Source organism: Danio rerio, chromosome 6 (genome assembly GCF_052040795.2).
Source record: "Danio rerio strain M-AB ecotype USA chromosome 6, GRCz13ab, whole genome shotgun sequence".
Classification (NCBI taxonomy): Eukaryota; Metazoa; Chordata; class Actinopteri; order Cypriniformes; family Danionidae; genus Danio; species Danio rerio.
The window spans coordinates 52,768,752-52,786,901 of record NC_141026.1 but is presented as its reverse complement, the minus strand read 5'-3'; the positions used below and the strand labels follow the sequence as shown (position 1 = coordinate 52,786,901).

General features: G+C 35.3%; 1 protein-coding gene across 14 annotated transcripts in view; it reads left to right on the top strand.

The window, feature by feature from the left end:
- The first annotated feature begins 8,431 nt into the window (after positions 1 to 8,431).
- The window catches only part of mtss1 (MTSS I-BAR domain containing 1), a 103,714-nt gene continuing 93,995 nt past the window's right edge, over positions 8,432 to 18,150 (top strand). For 8 of the 14 annotated variants that reach the window (XM_087255712.1, XM_087255710.1, XM_087255709.1 and 5 more), the window contains exon 1: positions 8,432 to 9,133. In XM_087255712.1, the coding sequence (XP_087111838.1) occupies positions 9,062 to 9,133 (72 nt within the window). In that variant the 5' untranslated portion in view covers positions 8,432 to 9,061. 14 annotated transcript variants of the gene reach the window in all.

Here is an 18,150-nt window from a genome sequence, read left to right as displayed (position 1 = left end):
TTTTGGTGTATTTTGTGTCTATTTAAACTGCACAGTAAAATAAGCAGCTGTGAATAATACAGCTCATACAAATGGGGTGAGTGACATTATATATTCATTATTATTACACACACACACATATATATATATATATATATATATATATATATATATTTATATATTATTTTTATATTATATATATTATTTATATATATATACACACACAGATATAATTACACAGACACACACACACAGTTGTAGTCATAATTATTAGCCCTGTTTATTTTTTCTCCCCAATTTCTGTTTGATCCATTGTAATACATGTAAGAATTTCCTGCACATATTGTCAATGTGTCCTACAGGATTTTATCATTGCTGCAGGACAGCAGCCATCCTGCAGGCATTATAACTGATCATCTGACATCCATAGTAGAGGAGAAAAGGTTAATGGAAGTTCCAAGTTACTTTAATCAAAATATTTGCTTTTGTTTAACAGAAGAGGAAATCCTACAAGGTTTGAATAGGTAAGGTTAGGTGAACTATCACTTTAAGAGACAGAAAAAATGTGCACGCACAAATGTGTGTGTGAATGATTACACACCGCCATTCATGAATGGTCTCACTCAGAGGCCTTGTGAAAATGTCGAACTCGTTGGAAATATTAGATTTTTGCCATTCGTTCATAACTGTTTTGAGTTCGGACATAATTTGTCAATTGTGATTAATAGGCCTATATGGAAGAGTGATGATGTATAACGTCGCAAGTCTTCTGTACCCAATAACGAACTATCGAACTTTCACCTTTAGATGGCAGCAAAGACCAACTACAGCTAATTGGCTTTTGCACTATTAATAGTCATAAACCCTCTCCTAAAAATTCACTGATACTTGGGAAATTATATAAACTTTTATATAGATATGAACTGATATTAACTTTTAATTAAAAATACAATTAGGTGCACAGAAAGGACCAAGATGTCTAATCTGAAAGAGGTGGTTCTTTCCTTCTCAAAAAGTGGACCTTGTTGCACTTGTACACCTCAGATTCTATTTAACTTTGAGATTTTAATACTGCATTTCAGAAATTTTTATTTTATTTATTTTATTTTTATTATTATTTTTAATTTTATTATTTTATTATTATATTTTTTTTTGCTGGATTAACTAGTCAGATGTCATCACACTTTTAGATGTACTAAAATATTTCCTAAAGTATTACAAAAAAAAAAATAAAATTTAAAACAGGATTAATTTTTAAAATAAAATGTTATTACATAATATACCATTAGGAGTAAATAGCAATCTGTTAAAGTTTTAAAGTAAAAAAAAAAAAAAAAAACTGTATCATTTATTAGACAAAAAAACAAACTGGCAAGCACATTCAACTGTTCTCAGTCACAATTTGGCCATTTCAACAATAAAAATATAATAATTAAAACATAATAATAATAAAACAATAATAATTAATTCTTCACCAAAGCAACAGCCGACAGAGGATCCGTTTGGTCTTAAAGCCATTTTCGGTGGATTATTTTCATTATTTATGATGGCTTAGCAGTCAAAATAGGACAAATGAACTCATGTATGGGACAAATTCTGGAGCTTTGTCAGTGTGGGGTGGGTCTTCTGAACCCCTCCTGGCTACAGGCCTGAAAAGTTAGAACATGTTTTTACATGGCTGTAAAAGCGCACCTACAGGTGTTTCAGGCCAGGTCAGATTTTCTCTAGATCATAATTTATTTTGTTTATATGAATTTTGTCTTAAAAATGATTTTACCTGTCCAGTTTCATCTGGACCTTCTGAAGTTTGAGCAATCTGATATCTGATCAGAATAAAACGAATGAAGTGAGCGAACAGCCTCATAAGCACAGACATGATGAGAATATATTAATATAAATATATGTATATTAATTATATATCAAATATATTAAATAATATTAAATTACATAAAATAATTAAAAGGACAAATGCTGGACCTTTTGGCCGTGGGGGTGGTTAGTCGCAAGTAACATGCTATTAGGTTATGTGACCGCTAGATGGCGTTCTTGGATAATAAGAAGCTTACCACAACTAGCAGTTTGTTTAGCTCACTTTCTGTTCAAATGTCCCGCATCTAAATTATATTTATCTGTCTCCGTGATCTACTGCATCCCAGAATATTACACAGCACCAAAAATATATATTTAAAATATATATTTAATATATTTTATATGTTTGTGTCCACAGCCGACCGCGACTCGCCATTACGGAAATTCCTGAGCCTGTGTGCTCCAATCATAGTGCTCCAATGAGGTGCGCTCTCTTCATCGCTCACCATGACAACGAGACTCAGCAGTGACGTCGCCATGTAAACATTTGCATCTGCATTCCTATAAAGATCGTCGGTTCTCTCTCAGTGTTGTCAGTTCGCTCGGTGTTGGTTTGTACTTGACCAAGGTGAGTTCAATAGCGACGGTACGAGTGGAGCCACGCCAATCTCACGAAGTCCGCTTCGTGAAGCTTCACTCGGGATGTCTTTGCTTTAGTTCCTTGCGGTTTGCGTACATAAACGCAATATCGCAAGAATATTACGTTTGTTGCTCGAAATGTGCCGCCGAGCAACATTCCAGTGAACTCTGGCACGGACTGGCGCCCGGTTAACTCGTGCACTCACTTGGGCGAGGGGGCTCGTGAACCCTAGGGAGGGATCAATACAAGCCCTGAGGTACCTCAGGGAAACACAGGAGGCCGGTAGTGGGACCCCGCTGCCAGGGTTATAGTGGGTGGGAGCAGCGAGGCCCACTCATCGTCTATTTTAAACTAGTTTCAAACTTTAGTTTACTATAGTTTAAAATAGAAACTAAAGTAACTGTGATGTTTTAACTCTATGTCTGGCTGTTGTAATGTTTTGCTTTGTTTTTCAGCAGAGTAGTTGAGCAAAGAAGGACTATTGAAGACAACCGTTGAAGACAACCGTGGGTTATATTCATGAGCGCTTACATTATAATGTTTCCGTGCTGTTTTCTGAAAGTTTTTCTTGTTTAGATAAGTTTGCAGGTCAAACAAAATAAACTATACTCTTTCTAAACACCTGTCTCGTGTTTTATTTGTCCTCCACAGCAATACACTGTCATATAAGTCTGTTGAATGCATTTGTATGCAACATGGTTTGACAATTAAGTAATCTAACAAATGAATAGTTTTTATAATTGTACCTTCATTAGTCAACATTTGGTGTAATTAATAAAAAGTTAATCAAAGATGTCCTAAGACATAATGGTAATGTTATGGTTGTTACACAAATGTATTTTTTATTATTCTGTATGTTTAAAACCTGCAGAATATACTATAGCATGTCATGAACTTACTGTTATTCAAGAATCTGCCTAATAAAAATGTCCTAAGACAAGAATGAGTTTTAATTTGGTTTATGTCAAACTACTGTTTTAGGTTGACTACAACAGATAGGCTATCTATATCATAATATCCAAAATCAAGTAAAATGTCTCTTACTCAGGTACTTTAAGCATGCAAAAGTCAAATTTAAGTATAGAAAATACAGTTTCCAACAACAAAATTTTGTCCTGTGAAAATGACCAGTGGGGTGGTGAGAAAAAAAGTTAATGTCAAGTTATATTTATATATAAAAGAAGTTGAACAAGTTGTCATAATATTTAGTCATAATGCATTTTTTTATACATTTCCATTAGACTTTTTTTCTAAATCTATAATTGGTGAATTGCTCACAGGTCAATCTGGACTTTGTCTAATGAAGGTGAGGTGCATCTGAAAGGAGATTGTGTCCTATGTTTACATTTCTACTTTTGTTTTGTTTTATTCTTTGTCCTATGCAATGCTGTCTTTTCCTTTCTGTATCACGATGACTTGATCTGTCAACAAATCACAGTACAAACAGGAAAATAAATAAATTAGCCATAGCTCACATCAGAACATCCCTACAGAGTCCCTACAGAGTACATATATATTATATTGACAACATGTAAGTCATTTGACTGTCTTATCTGTACACAATGACACAAGGACTTTTCATTCTGATGACACTGACATGTTCATTGAGAGATAAACTAAGGATTTTAAGCAAGAGACTGGCTTTTGCAGGTCATCCATGCTGTTTTGCTATTTGTATGTGCTGTTTTGAGAAACACCCATACTGTTTAGAAAATTTAAAATCTGAGAAATGTACCAAAGCGACTGAAAAATCTGTAATACAACACAAGTTAATGCAATCACGAAAAGTCTGCAAAGACAAAAGTGTGTATATTTATTTGCACATGTTCTTTTATAAAAAAAGTAGTGTATACATAATTGGGTTTTAAATTTTTTGGCTTAATATTTAATACTTTAAAACATAATAAATGTATCAAATTTTTGTATTTTTTTTCTTCTAGATGACAACCACTAAAATATCTTTCATTTTGCTATTTTTAACCCTTTAAATTACTATTTAAATTAATTTTCAACTTATTTTGTGTTTAAAAAAATCCAATCCTCTCAGATCTCTTTATTTTTATTTTTTAAACACAAAATAAGATGAAAATATAAACAAATTAGAAGTTAATAATTATTAATGTAACTAATTTCTTGTGGAAAACCTGATGTGCTCCAGCCTCACCCAGACTCGGCCTCCAGCGGCCCCCATGCTAAACTGAGTTTAAGAACCCTGCCCTACTCTTTTTTGAAGAACATCCTATGATTTTTAATTACCACAGAAAGTCAAGACCTCAGTTTAATCCAAAGATGGCGTTTACTGAGCAGCAGAGAGTCCCTTTCACTATACTTGGGCATTAGGACCAACAAAGACCGCAGGTTAAGTGCCCCTTGCTTGCCTCACTAACACCACTTCCAGCAGCAACCTAGCTTTCCCATGTGGTCTCCCATCCAAATACTGACCGGGTGCAGCCCTGTTTAGCTTTAGTGGGCAACGATGTGAGAGTTGCAGAGAGCTGGTTGCCGGCTAGCTATATATTACTCACAGTAATACAGATTTATCATTATATGAAGAGTTCAGATGCAAAAAAAACTAGCAGTCAAAATGTTGTCTGATAATTTCTTCTAAAATGAGCATTTTCCTCAGGCTCCAGTGTGTATGTTCTGCATTATCACTTTTAGGACAAATAATAAGTCATTTTCATGGTCTTTAAAATGAAATAACGCAACTTAAACAAAGAAGGCTGAGAAAATCTTACATTTTTATGGAATTTTGTGTGTTTTTTTTGCATCTGAACTCATCATATAATGATAAATCTGTATTTCTGTGAGTGATATTTGTTAGTACAGTAATAACACTGCTCAGAAATAACATTTATAACTATTCTAAGACTACATTCATTCATTTTCCTTCCACTTAGTCCCTTTATTAATCGGGGGTTGCCACAGGAGGATGAACTGCCAACTTATCCAGCACATGTTTTACACATTGGATGCCCTTCCAGCTGCAACCCATCACTGGGAAACACCCATTCACACACACACATTACAGCCAATTAAACTTACCCAACTCTCCTATAGATATACACAGTTTTTTGGACTTGTGGGGGAAACCGGAGCACCAGGAGGAAACCCACATGCAAACTCTACATAGAAATGCTAACTGTTCCAGCCGGGGCTCGAACCAGCCACCTTCTTGCTGTGAGGTGACAGCGCTACCCACTGCGCCACCGCGCCACCCCAGAATAAAATAATTAATTCAATCATTTTCTTGTCGCCGCAGCAGAATGAACCGCCAACTCATTCAGCAAGTTTTTACGCAGCGGATGCCCTTCCAGCCCCAACCCATCTCTGGGAAACATCCACACACACACACACACACTCATACACTACGGACAATTTAGCCTACCCAATTCACCTGTACCGCATGTCTTTGGACTGTGGGGAGTACCCGGAGGAAACCCACGTGAACGCAGGGAGAACATGCAAACTCCACACAGAAACGCCAACTGAGCCGAGGTTCGAACCAGCGACCCAGCAACCATCTTGCTGCGAGGCGACAGCACTACCTACTGCGCCACTGCCTCGCCATTATAAAATAATGAAAAACTATATTATAACTACATAACTATATAACATGAAGAAAAAATATTCAAAAATGTCAATTGCAGATGCAGAAGGGTTACAATTGTTCTTAAAACACTGCTTAGATGCCCAGTCTATAGACTTTGTGAGTCTAGCTGCTGGTGTTGTGAGTGGGCACATAAAGCTCAGCACAGCCTGCTAAAGAAGGTGACCTCTCTTCCCTCAGACAGACAGACAGGTGGCCACTAGAGGACGTGATGCTGAATTGATCATGCCTGCGTTGCTATGAGACGGCTCAGATGAGAGGTGGGCTCATTTTGTAATGTCAGGGAACAGCACAAGGCTGGCCAAGATTACAATGATGCTGACTCATAGATGAACCAGCAGCTCTCTTGTGTGTAGACAAATAAAACAGTATATGAAGTCACACTGTCTATTCATCTTAATAAAAGTCAAGAGGGAGTGGGCATAAATAATCCATCAAACTGATAATAATGTAAACTGATAATATTTCTTTACTGGAAATAAAACAGGTTCAAATGCTTATATATATGTGTGTTTGAATCAATTAATTAATTTAATATTTAAATAAATAGATAAATAGGTGATGTGGTGGTGCAGAGAGTAGCACAAACACCTCACAGCAAGAAGGTCGCTGGTTCGAGCCTCGGCTGGGTCAGGTGGTGTTTCTGTGTGGAGTTTGCACATTCTCCCCGTGTTTTCTCCAGGTGCTCTGGTTTCCTCCACAGTTCAAACACATGTGGTACAGGTGAACTGGGTATGCTAAAATTGTCTGTTGTGTATGTGTGTGTGAATGAGTGTGTATGGATGTTTCCCAGAAATAGGTTGCAGCTGGAAGGGCATCCGCTGCGTAAAACATATGCTGGATAAGTTCATTCCACTGTGGCGACCCCAGATTAATAAAGGGACTATGCCGAATGAAGATTGAATAAATGAATAAATAAATAAATATATAATGTGACTTGGTGCATGAAATAATAGTGTAGTCAAAATAATATAAGGGGGAATGACCTTTTTATTAATAACCTGATTTTTATTAATATTTTTAAAATGTATATTAAAATGATGTAATATTAACTGACATTAATTCTAAAAAAATAAGATCTTGGCCAGTTATTTAAAATGAGTTTAATTTAATAAGAACAACATTCAATATTTTATATGCATATAACTCAACACAAAAAATGTACATTTACATATTGGGGCAACAGGGCAATGCTGCAAGCATTACCTATATTACTCCAGCTTTATTCATGATATTAAAATACAGATTAACATGCCTATAGCCAGCTTATAAAAATGGATGGTTCTTTTTTCTCAAAAAAAGGGCCTTATCGCAATCGTTTGCCTCATTTTCTATTAAATTATGAGGATCAAACACTGCATGTTAGTGTCATTTTAAACACTATTTTAGCTTGTCGGATGGTTATCATTACCACACTTTTTGATGCAACAAAAATATTTCCTACACTTTTGTCAAAGTGCTTACCATACTATTTTATGTTTACAAAAATTTGTTATTATTTACAAATGTACATTATGCTATTGCAGTTTTATAAATAATGTAATGAGAAAATAATTTTAATTAAACATTTTTAATAAAATATACTTCACTTTTTAAATGGTAATGCATTATCATCCATCATTTATAAAAAAGGAATTAGGAATCTGTTAAAACTGTTTTAAATTAAAAACTGTAGACTATAGGCAAATAACAAACTAGCCAGCTCATTTCCTCAGTTAGAATATGTCCATTTTAATAATAATTAATATTTAAACTAGTCTCAAAGCCTTCTTTTATTAGTTATTTTCACAATATGTGATGGAATCTTCCGTTATTTTTTATCTACAACCCCAAAATATTTTAGACATGTTGGTTTAAAAAGCATTTATGATAATATTAATATAACTCATATCTAATGCAGCAGGGATATATATATATATATATATATATATATATATATATATATATATATATATATATATATATATATATATATATAAAATAGAGTAAAAAAAAAAAAAAAAAAAAAAAATATATATATATATATATATATATATATATATATATATATATATATATATATATATATATATATATATATATATATATATATATATATATATAGGAGATGCTACTGGTCACCCTTTTACTCTATTGATGTGTCAAAATAATGCTATAAATAATTATTATGAGGAATGTGTTATAAGAACTGGAAATCAAATAAAATCTAAAAACGACAAGCAAAAACCTTTGAAAACATCTTATCTAAATCAGGTCTCAATACATATCTGTGAATGGCAAAAGTAGCATAGACGGAAAGGCACGAAGATTTCCGAAGTGTTGATGCTCCGCCCCTTTTTGAGTTCGTCCGCGAGCCGATCCACACAAACGAGCGCGAGGGAGAGAGAGCCAGCGGTGAATAATGTTTACCACTCACTCACTCTGTGGAATCTATCAGGAGTCGAAAGTTTAGTCAGTTTTGGCCGCATTCATTTCACCAGAAAGCCTCGTTTAAACTGCAACCGTTTAAAATCATCACAACTAAGGATTTATCAGCGGCTGGATCGACTGAATGAAACCATGAGGAATAAAAAATACGGCGGTTGTTGCGACCTAAACTAACGTGACTATCGATCTAGCAGAGCCAAGCTTTTGAAAACGCCGAGCCAGGTACTTCGACTTTTCAACGGTCGCATTTTTCTGCGGGTTTACCTGCGCTTACGTGGCACTTTTTTGACCTGGAGACTTATTATTAAAAATCACGTTTTTAGTTATTTTTATCCTCTTTTATCGTGGCGATGCGAGGTATTTTCAGAGGTTTAGTAAGTTGCGTGGCCGGGACTAGTTTGCTTGCGCCGGGCAGCCAATCAGCGGAATAACACTCACTGTTTTTGCATTAATTTATCACATTTTGCCTTATTCACACGATAACCTTCAAAAACAGATTTCCACCGCGCCCTTCAGATATTGACAGCGGTTTTCGAGGTGAGCTTTCGCAGGCAGGAGAAGTGTCAGCGCTGCGCGTGTGCTTTTGGGCTGGTAAAATGGATGCGGGAATGGAGAAGGAGTGCAGCGCTTTGGGAGGGCTCTTCCAAATCATCATGAACGACATGAAGGTGAGTCCCTCTCAAATTAAAACAACACACCCGATGCTTTGATTTCCCCCCATCATCATGGGTGGGTTTGGAGTGTGCCTGCACAAGGGCCCAGAATAAGTTATTTTCCAGCTGTTTTGGAGGGTTGGCAACAGTTCTGTGGTTGGTTGGCCGGCTGCTGATAGATGTGAATCCAGCCGCCTCTTCAAATCACTATTTACATCTGTGTTGCAGAACATCTCAGATGTAGTAGTGTTTGTTATAGTCTATATGTTTATGAGGCATGCAATACGGTTAAAAGATGAGGTTGTCGCAGCTTTTATTTTTAATGCTAAATGGGATTACTGTCACATTACGTTAAATAAAGTACAATGGTTTAACATGTCATTGACATGCACCATGGTTATCTTGAAAGAGATAACTTGCAGAAATTTGGACTATGGTGTCATGTTTTGTTTTCGTGTACCATGCAGATCCATTGATTTCCTTTGGCATGTCTCATTATTTCAATATCTGTATGACACAATGTTCTATTATCATAGAACCTTTATTAAAAACACAATTACCACAATGACAATACCCTGTTGCTGTAATGTCATCAGTACCATAGCAATACCATCATGTTTAAGTAGTACATCTAGGTATGTTATTTAGGAAAAAAGACTATTTTGTGGCTAAAAGAATATATAAATATGGCCAAGTATGTCTAAATATGTATATTGAGTATTTATAAATGAATATAGTATTCATTCAATACCATATACATAAAAATAAAGGTACAAAAGCTGTTAATAGAACGGTACACTTTTGTATTTAAAGAGTATACAGTTGAAGTCAGAGTTATTTGCCCCCCTGTTTATTTTTTCCCCAAATTTTTGTTTTTTTCAAGACATTTCTAAACATAATTAATAACTCATTTCTAATAACTGATTAATTTTATTTTTTGTCATGATGTCATTAAATAATATTTTACTAGATATTTTTCAAGACACTACTATACAGCTTAAAGTGACATTTAAGGGCTTAACTAGGTTATTTAGGTTAACTAGGCAGGATAGGGTAATTAGGCAAGTTATTGTTTAATGGTTTGTTCTGTGAAGACAATTAAAAATATATAGATTAAAAGGGGCTAATAAGGTTGACCTTAATATTGTAAAAAAAAAATAAAAACTGCTTTTATTCCAGCCAAAGTAAAACAAATAAGACGTTTTCCAGAAGAAAAAAATATTATCAGACATACTGTGAAAATTTCCTTGCTTTGTTAAACATCATTTAGGAAATATTTAAAAAAAAAACTCAAAGGCAGTTTAATAATTCTGATTTCAACTGTATATTAATACCCAGATGATCCATATTCACTTAAAGTTCTATATTAGTACCTAAAGGGTCTATATTGCACCTTAAGGTACTTATGTTGTACATAAAAGTACAAAAATGTACCTGTTGAAAGAGTAACACCTCAGTGACTGTTTCTGAGTGTGGCATATATCAGTCTATTACCTGTCCTTGTTGACAATATCAATCAGTCTGTAAAATGTGGCAGCTGAGCTTGTCATTTGTCAGAAGTTCTTGTTAACAGTCTTGTCCTGTGTTGGAGACCCTGTAATTGGTGTAGCTTCAGTGACCGTTTCAACTTCAATGGGATGTTTCCATTTTAAATGGTCTGTCTGTGTATGAGGAACTTTGCTGTAATGTTTGGACTACATTTCTTATGTGTTTTTGGTTTTTACAGATACCAGTTGTTCATTGTAATAACTCTGACTTATTGTTGGCTTATTTGAATTTGTTGAAATGATGTGCGTGCTTGCGCGTGTGTGTGTGTGTGTGTCCACAGGTGAGCAGGAAGTTTTTAACATGTGTCATATGCTGTTGTAAGCGTTGCTCAGTATGTGACTCAGGTTTTATTCATCGTATTAAAATATAGAGGGATTAAAGCTCAATTTACTATGGTACAGTCAGAATGCAAGCATATAAGTTGAATATTTTTATGTGTGTTGTTTTTTGTATGCACAGCTTCCAAAAATGCTTACGTAACAAAAAATATTTTGCCTTTTTTGCATGTTATGTGTTTAAAGGCATCTTTCGTCTACAAATTGAAAGTCAAATAACCACATTGTGAGAGTCAAAAAACACATTGGCAATGATCTTTATTATTTCTGCTTAAAATAAGAATCATTTTTCACGATTCTGTAGATGTAAAATAAAGGTTAAAATGAGTAGCCTGTTGTTATTACAATTGCTAAAACATACGGTCAAACAACAACAATAATATCAGGCCTATGTGTAGGTCTACTGTTGGTTAAAATCCTAAAGCTTGTATAGACTTGGAACGGTGGACTTGATTAGACTTTAAATTTGTCCTGGTCATTAATGCACTGTAAAGTGATTACATCAGAATACAACTATTCATAATTCTGATGTTGAATTATTATGTTTGAGACATGTGCTTGGAATCTGTCATTGACAACATTATTTGACCATTTATTCACTGGTAAAATGAAACATTTGTCATTATCAGATTCCCGCTTGCATTATATTCAACGTTGTATAGGCTAGAGTAGTTATACTGGCTCTGTTAAACATTTTTTCTCATGCACAACACTTTGTGTTCTCTCTAAAAGAAAAAACATATCAATGAATACAACAACTAAACAACAAACAACTAAAGTAAACCTCATTCGTGGGCAGGTGCGCGCGTCCTCTCCGTAGTAAACATTGTGTCAGCACATGAAGATAGAAATGACATTTTTGGCTGAATTATATATTGTAAATACAATATGCTGACTCTTTCATTGCCATTTGAAGGGGTCCACGTTGCTGAGCAATATATATAAAACAACATGAAGACTTGTGAAACCATAAATGCAATATTGTGTTATTTTGCGATATGAATACAATTTTAACAGATGACTTGAATATCTCTATTTGCAAGAACTGATCACTTTAGATTGACTAGGAAGAGTCTGTATGTAAACACATCTGCATAAAATGTAATAAACACTATAAATACAGTAAAGAAATGGATACATTTGAAATAAATAGTGTTTTGCCATTTGAAATCGAACAGTATTCAGGTATAGTAATTGAATAATAAAAATAATACATTCAAATGAATCATTATTAAAATTACAAGCAGTACAGTTTCTAATGCCTGAATGTTTTTAAAATCATTATACAGTCACAGGCCTCAAAAACATATGCAAATGATGAATTATAATAAAAAATTAACATTGTATATTCTGTGACGTGACTATTGCGAATGATCAGTGTGCGATATCGATGCTGAAACAATGTATTGTGCAGCTTCACTTAACAATAGCATTGGCTGAACGGTAGCGATATTGGATTAAGATTGTGGTGGTCGATTTGAGATCACCATCTTTTTTCGATTAGTTGCGCAGCCCTACATGGAGGTTTGTAGAAGTAGTATAGTTGTGATGCAACAATTTGCCTTTCAGATTTTTTTGCATTGCTGTGGCTGTGTGGAATAAAAATACACAAAAATACTATTATAAATAATATTTACTTTCTAAACAGGCTAGTTGTTTTAATTTCATAAGATTTGAATGGATATTAATTGTGCGTCTAAGCTATTATCTTGCATTTTTATGAATCGCTAAAGATCACTATTTCAGCTAAAAATGGTCTTTAATGTTCTACTAAAGAATAAGGTCACCTACATTTAAGATGGCTTTGGGGTTAGTAAATTAACAGCAAATTGTCATTTTTGGGTGAGCAGCTCCATAAATGCTTCCCCTTTATAATGATTATGTGTCAAGAAAATGAATTTAAGGGAATTTCCATGTTTTGTTTGTGCACATTTGAGATATACTCTGAATTGCAGAAGCGAATGAATGGAACCACCGTTTTTTTGGCAGGGTCCAGCTATCCAATTTGTATGCGTGCTGTTAATGTGGAAATAGGCCACTTGACTCACAGGAAGGGGGAAGTGTGCAGGATATCCCCATGATTCTGTGTGTGTGCTCATGTGAAATTGCGTGCATGTAAAGTTATTATGATTCAGAGAAAAACAGCTGCAGGGCATAGGCTACATTTTTGACCTGTAAGTACTCAATAAATAGTTCTAACCTTTGTGTGCCCTGATGGCCAAGTGCACACCGCAGAGAAGCCAAGTCATTATATGGATGCTTTTGTCAAAATGTAAAGGTTTAGTTCGCTCAACTCACCCTCAGAACTTTTATTTTGAATTGACAGACTCTTATTTCTGAGGAGGATGTGTCGTTGGTTCTACATTTTAATAGTGATCCAAGCACTTAATATACACTGAATCAAATAATACAAAGTGCTTAGTAGGGCTGCAGGATATGGAAACATATGAGATGTTGTTGAATATAGTGATTAAAGATATTTCTTTCAATATAACGTTTTCTTAAAAAATCTATTTTGTATTAGCTGTTTTTAAATCATTTATTTATTTAATGATATTGAAACAAACATGTGAAATATCTTTTTCTGATTTAATTATTCTAATTCAAACTAAAAAACTGCCAAGGTGCAAACTCTTAAGACATTAAAACAATATGAAATGATTTAAAACCTCAGCACATATTGTGAATCTGATTGGCTGTTGTCATTTTGTCTCATCTCCTGCCATTAATGTTTATTTTCAGCTCTGTTTAACCTTGGGAAGCTATAGCCAATAGCAGAACATCAACAGCAATCTGATTAGTCAAATTTAGATAACCAGCACATAAAATAAGTGTAATTTATCACGTCCGTGATATGTATATTGCATATACTGTTGTAAGGATAACAAAAATTTTGCTAAATATTGTGCAGCCCTAGTCCATAGCATATATGCTGTAGGGTTGGGCCGATAGACGATGCCATCGTCTATCACCGATGGCCAATAGACAACATGACTATGAGCCAGCATCGCTGATGCTCCACCCATCCCCTTCGCAAACCTGCTCGCGAAAAATACACACTTAGGCCCTGGTTACACTAAAACGTCTTAGGGTTAAAATGGAACAGAAATCGCGCATCTCCCTCCCGGTCCTTAAATAAGTCATGCACCCTTATCACCCCCGGATCCGTCCTCGCTCTTCAGACACGTCACGCGACTCCACCCCCTCACCCCCCGCTCGCTATTCACATGATGACGATGTCATTGTCCATCGCGATGTTTCACATTAGACATCGTACGATGCCAAATTGGTCGACATCGCCCAACCCTAATATGCTGATAGCTACTAAGGGTGCTTTTACACTCGCACTTTTGGTCCACACCCGGATTTGTTTGATGTCAGAGTATATGGTATGTTGAGCTAGTGTGAACGTTGTCTTCTGATCTCAGGTACGCACCTGTGAACCATAATAGAGTCCATCTGAAAGAGGTGGTCTGGGGTAAGGTTCGGGCGAACTCTGGTACAGTTCCCTTCTGATATGAATGCAATTGTACTAAATAACAGAAGTGAACCGCCAATTGTCCAACAAATTTTAATTTTCATAACGTTCATTCATGTGTGTATGTCTGTGTATCACTTACCTTGGTGACAAGCGGGACTGACCTAATGCAAACAGTAATAATATATGCTTGTCTCCACCAAAAACGACTTCTGCAGACATAACGTGATGTTCTGAACGTTTTTATTACTATTTGTGGCAATTGGATGCAAGTGGCTCTCTGTATTTTGGTTTGGATAACAAAACCAAAAGTTTCAGTAAAAGCAAAACGACCATGATATGCGTACGTCTCCGTTTGGGCACTTTGCTTTCGTGGCCGTCTCCTAGCAACAGCTGTACACAAAACAGCAGCTTGATGACGCAAGCATACCGGGGTTCAGAAGGAAAAAAAGATAATGGCTGCGTCCGAAACCGCCTACTACTCAGTAGGTACTGCATTTTAATGTAAACGTACTACTCGGCCGTTAAAAAGTATGTTCTATACAGTATGAATGTGAAAGTATGAATGGAATTCGGATGTACTACATCTGCCATTTTTTTATGATCACATGACCTACCTGCGTCAATTGCATTGCTTTACTCCCATCAAAGAGCTTAGAATGACCAAGAGGCGACACTCTAGTGTAATTTTGGAAACAGCCACTAGAGGGTGTGGCGGCCATTTTGGAATGAAAACTCAAATAGAACAACAGCATATTATAAGTCTGTAAAATAAACTAATAAAAGTGCTGATGATGATGATAAATGTTGTTTTGTCATCTTTCAGGTTGTATCTCGGCTTTAATGTGCTTTTTAAATAAATTAATAAAAAACAAGGCAGCTGCTTACCATCGCGACAGTAATGAGATTCAATGGACGGCCGATCACTTTCACTCCAAAATGGTGGAATCCGGGGCTGTTGCTGGGCGCTGCTGTTGCAATGGAACGTTCTATTGAGTGTCGCCTTTTGTTCATTCTAAGCTCTTTTTGCTCATTCATTAATTCGCTCGCGGGGCATCATGGGATAGCGCAGCCTGCATGGGATGCGCACTCTTGAATCTTGCCGGAAGTAGTAAGTCATCCGGGTACTTCTCGCATACTGATTTTCGAATTCTATGAATTCGGACATAATACTCGGCTTGCATACTGATTTTAGCGTACTATATAGTATGGAAATATGCTGTTTCGGACGCAGCATATATAAACACAAACCAGCCGAGGGGGCACTATCGAACTTGGGTCTTCAGACCAGTCATTCGAACAAAGTGTGAAAGCACCCTTAAATTAGCAGATAAGCTGCTTTTCCTAAGTTCCAGACATTAGTTATACAGTCACACCTGTTCATTAGTTCATTCATACTACTGAAGTACATGATTTTGGATGGACCAAATGTTTATATGCATGCTATCTTCATACTCCCAGTGTTTCACCTAAGGTTTGACAGTAATGCATGTAAAGTATCTTACTAGATGCTGCTTGCTTATACTGACAGCTTTTAATTGAGTATAGTCAAAGACAAATGTCATGATGGTAAATAAAGTTAAGGTGTCCAGGTTAAAGTTTATTTAAATTATTTGATACTGTTCTAACACATTACTGTGTAGTTTTCTGAAATCATAAATAAACATATCGAATGCATGAATGTTTAATGTGTGCTTGTATAGATTAGTAATGGGTGATGTGAGCTTCCTGGACCTCTATGGATATTTTTGCTGCTAAGCTTGACATTTATGGATTGAAGCAAGTGTTTTCTGGAATGTGCATTACTTAACTTTTCCCTTCACACCGTTGAAAAATGTGTTTTTCTTCTTGGAGCCCAGAGCAGTCTGCTTCTCAGTGACATCAAGCGTTAGAGCTCTTCTGCTCTAATATTTTCTTTTTTTTTTTGTTTACCAAAACAGTGACAAGGTCTGTTAGCAATGACTTGTTCAAAGTGATACATCACCTCAAAAATGATAATTCTGTCATTATTTACACTCCTTCATGACGTTGCATACCTGTAGAAGTAGGGTTGTTGTTATGATAAAGCTTTTATAATTGTTATGGAACAGTGATTTATTTTGGTCCTTGAACTTGCCTGTAAAAGATTCCTTTGCCCGGTACAATGCATTCATTTCTGGACTGGCATGCTTGTAGATATCATTGGACACCTCCATTTATTTTGAGAGACAGAAAGCACAACACAATTCCATCCACACCTGCAAAAATACTGTGAAAGATTGGTTCCTATCATAATACACAGACTGGGGTGTAGGGTTGTATCTTGGGTTCACAAGGTCTCAATAAGCTAGACAGAGGGAACAGGAGGACAGCAGGTAACCTGAGAGTTTTCCCCTTCTCCTGCACTGTCTTCAATATGTATTTTAAGGCACTGAACTGGGTTCAGATGATCTGACTTTCTAGAGATGTGTGCTGTAATGGTTTTTCCACCAAGTATACAACATCAATTATTTGTATTTGCTGGAAGTGTAATAGATCACAGTTGATCATAATAAATATGATCCATTAATCATAGTTTTGGATGCATGATGTGATCTGGGGATTAATTGAAAACATTTTTGTAGCTCGTCTCGTCATATATCTGGTGTTCTCATGTGACAGGTCAAAATACCCCAATCAAGGTTAATTGTTGATAAAGAGGAATAGTGTATCAGTATATTGTGTCTGGGGATTCGCTCTGCAAGTAGCCGCGTTTGTTAATCAAACAAAAGAAGTTAAAGCACTCATTTGATTTCATAATTAAAAAACAAAGCAGTTTTTTCTAACCTATTGACTCCCTCAAGTTTTTTTTAGTTTTTTGACTGATCCAAAAAATTAACCTGCTCTGGACTCCAAACAATGAAATAAAAATACTTTTGATCTGTTGCACTCAGTTTTCACAGCGAAGTTCATTAGGATCAACTGAGGCATCTGCATTATCTGGCAAAATGTTCTGCAATCAGGAAGAAAGTGACGCCATGGATTGAATCGGTCACATGTAAACGAATTACAGTCTATTTTGTTCACTATATTTGGGATAAAATAAAAACAAATATATATGTATGTATCATACTATTCATAGAAATTATGTTAATATAGCAAATAGGGCTGGGTATCATTCAAAAATATTGATGTAATATTTTTACTACTTTTTGACTATGATATGGGTTCTTCAATGATGCCAATTTTTATCAAATTTGTTTTAACAAAAATAAATTATACATTTCTTTCTTTTTTTTTTTTTGTTTAAGTCAATGTATTTTTAACCATTCTATTCTTGTTTCCTGAGGCAATGCAGAAAGGATTAAAAAGCAAAAGGAAACCAAATTTACATAATAAAACTTTCCAAATAAGTTTAAATTGATTTCAATTAATATGGACTGTTTCATGTGGTTCACTGCTTCATGCCTAAAGGTATAGTTCACCCAAAACCAAACATTTTGTCATTATTTACTCACCCATAACTTGTTCTAAACCAGTTTGACTTACTGTTTTCTGTTGAACAAAAGATGTTTTGAAGAAAGCTTGAAACTGAAACCATTGATTTCCATAGTATTTCTGTTTTGTAGTATGGATGTCAGTAGGTACCAGTTTTTAACTTCCTTCAAAATATTTTCTTTGGAGTTCAACAGAATCAAGAAACTCAAAGTTTT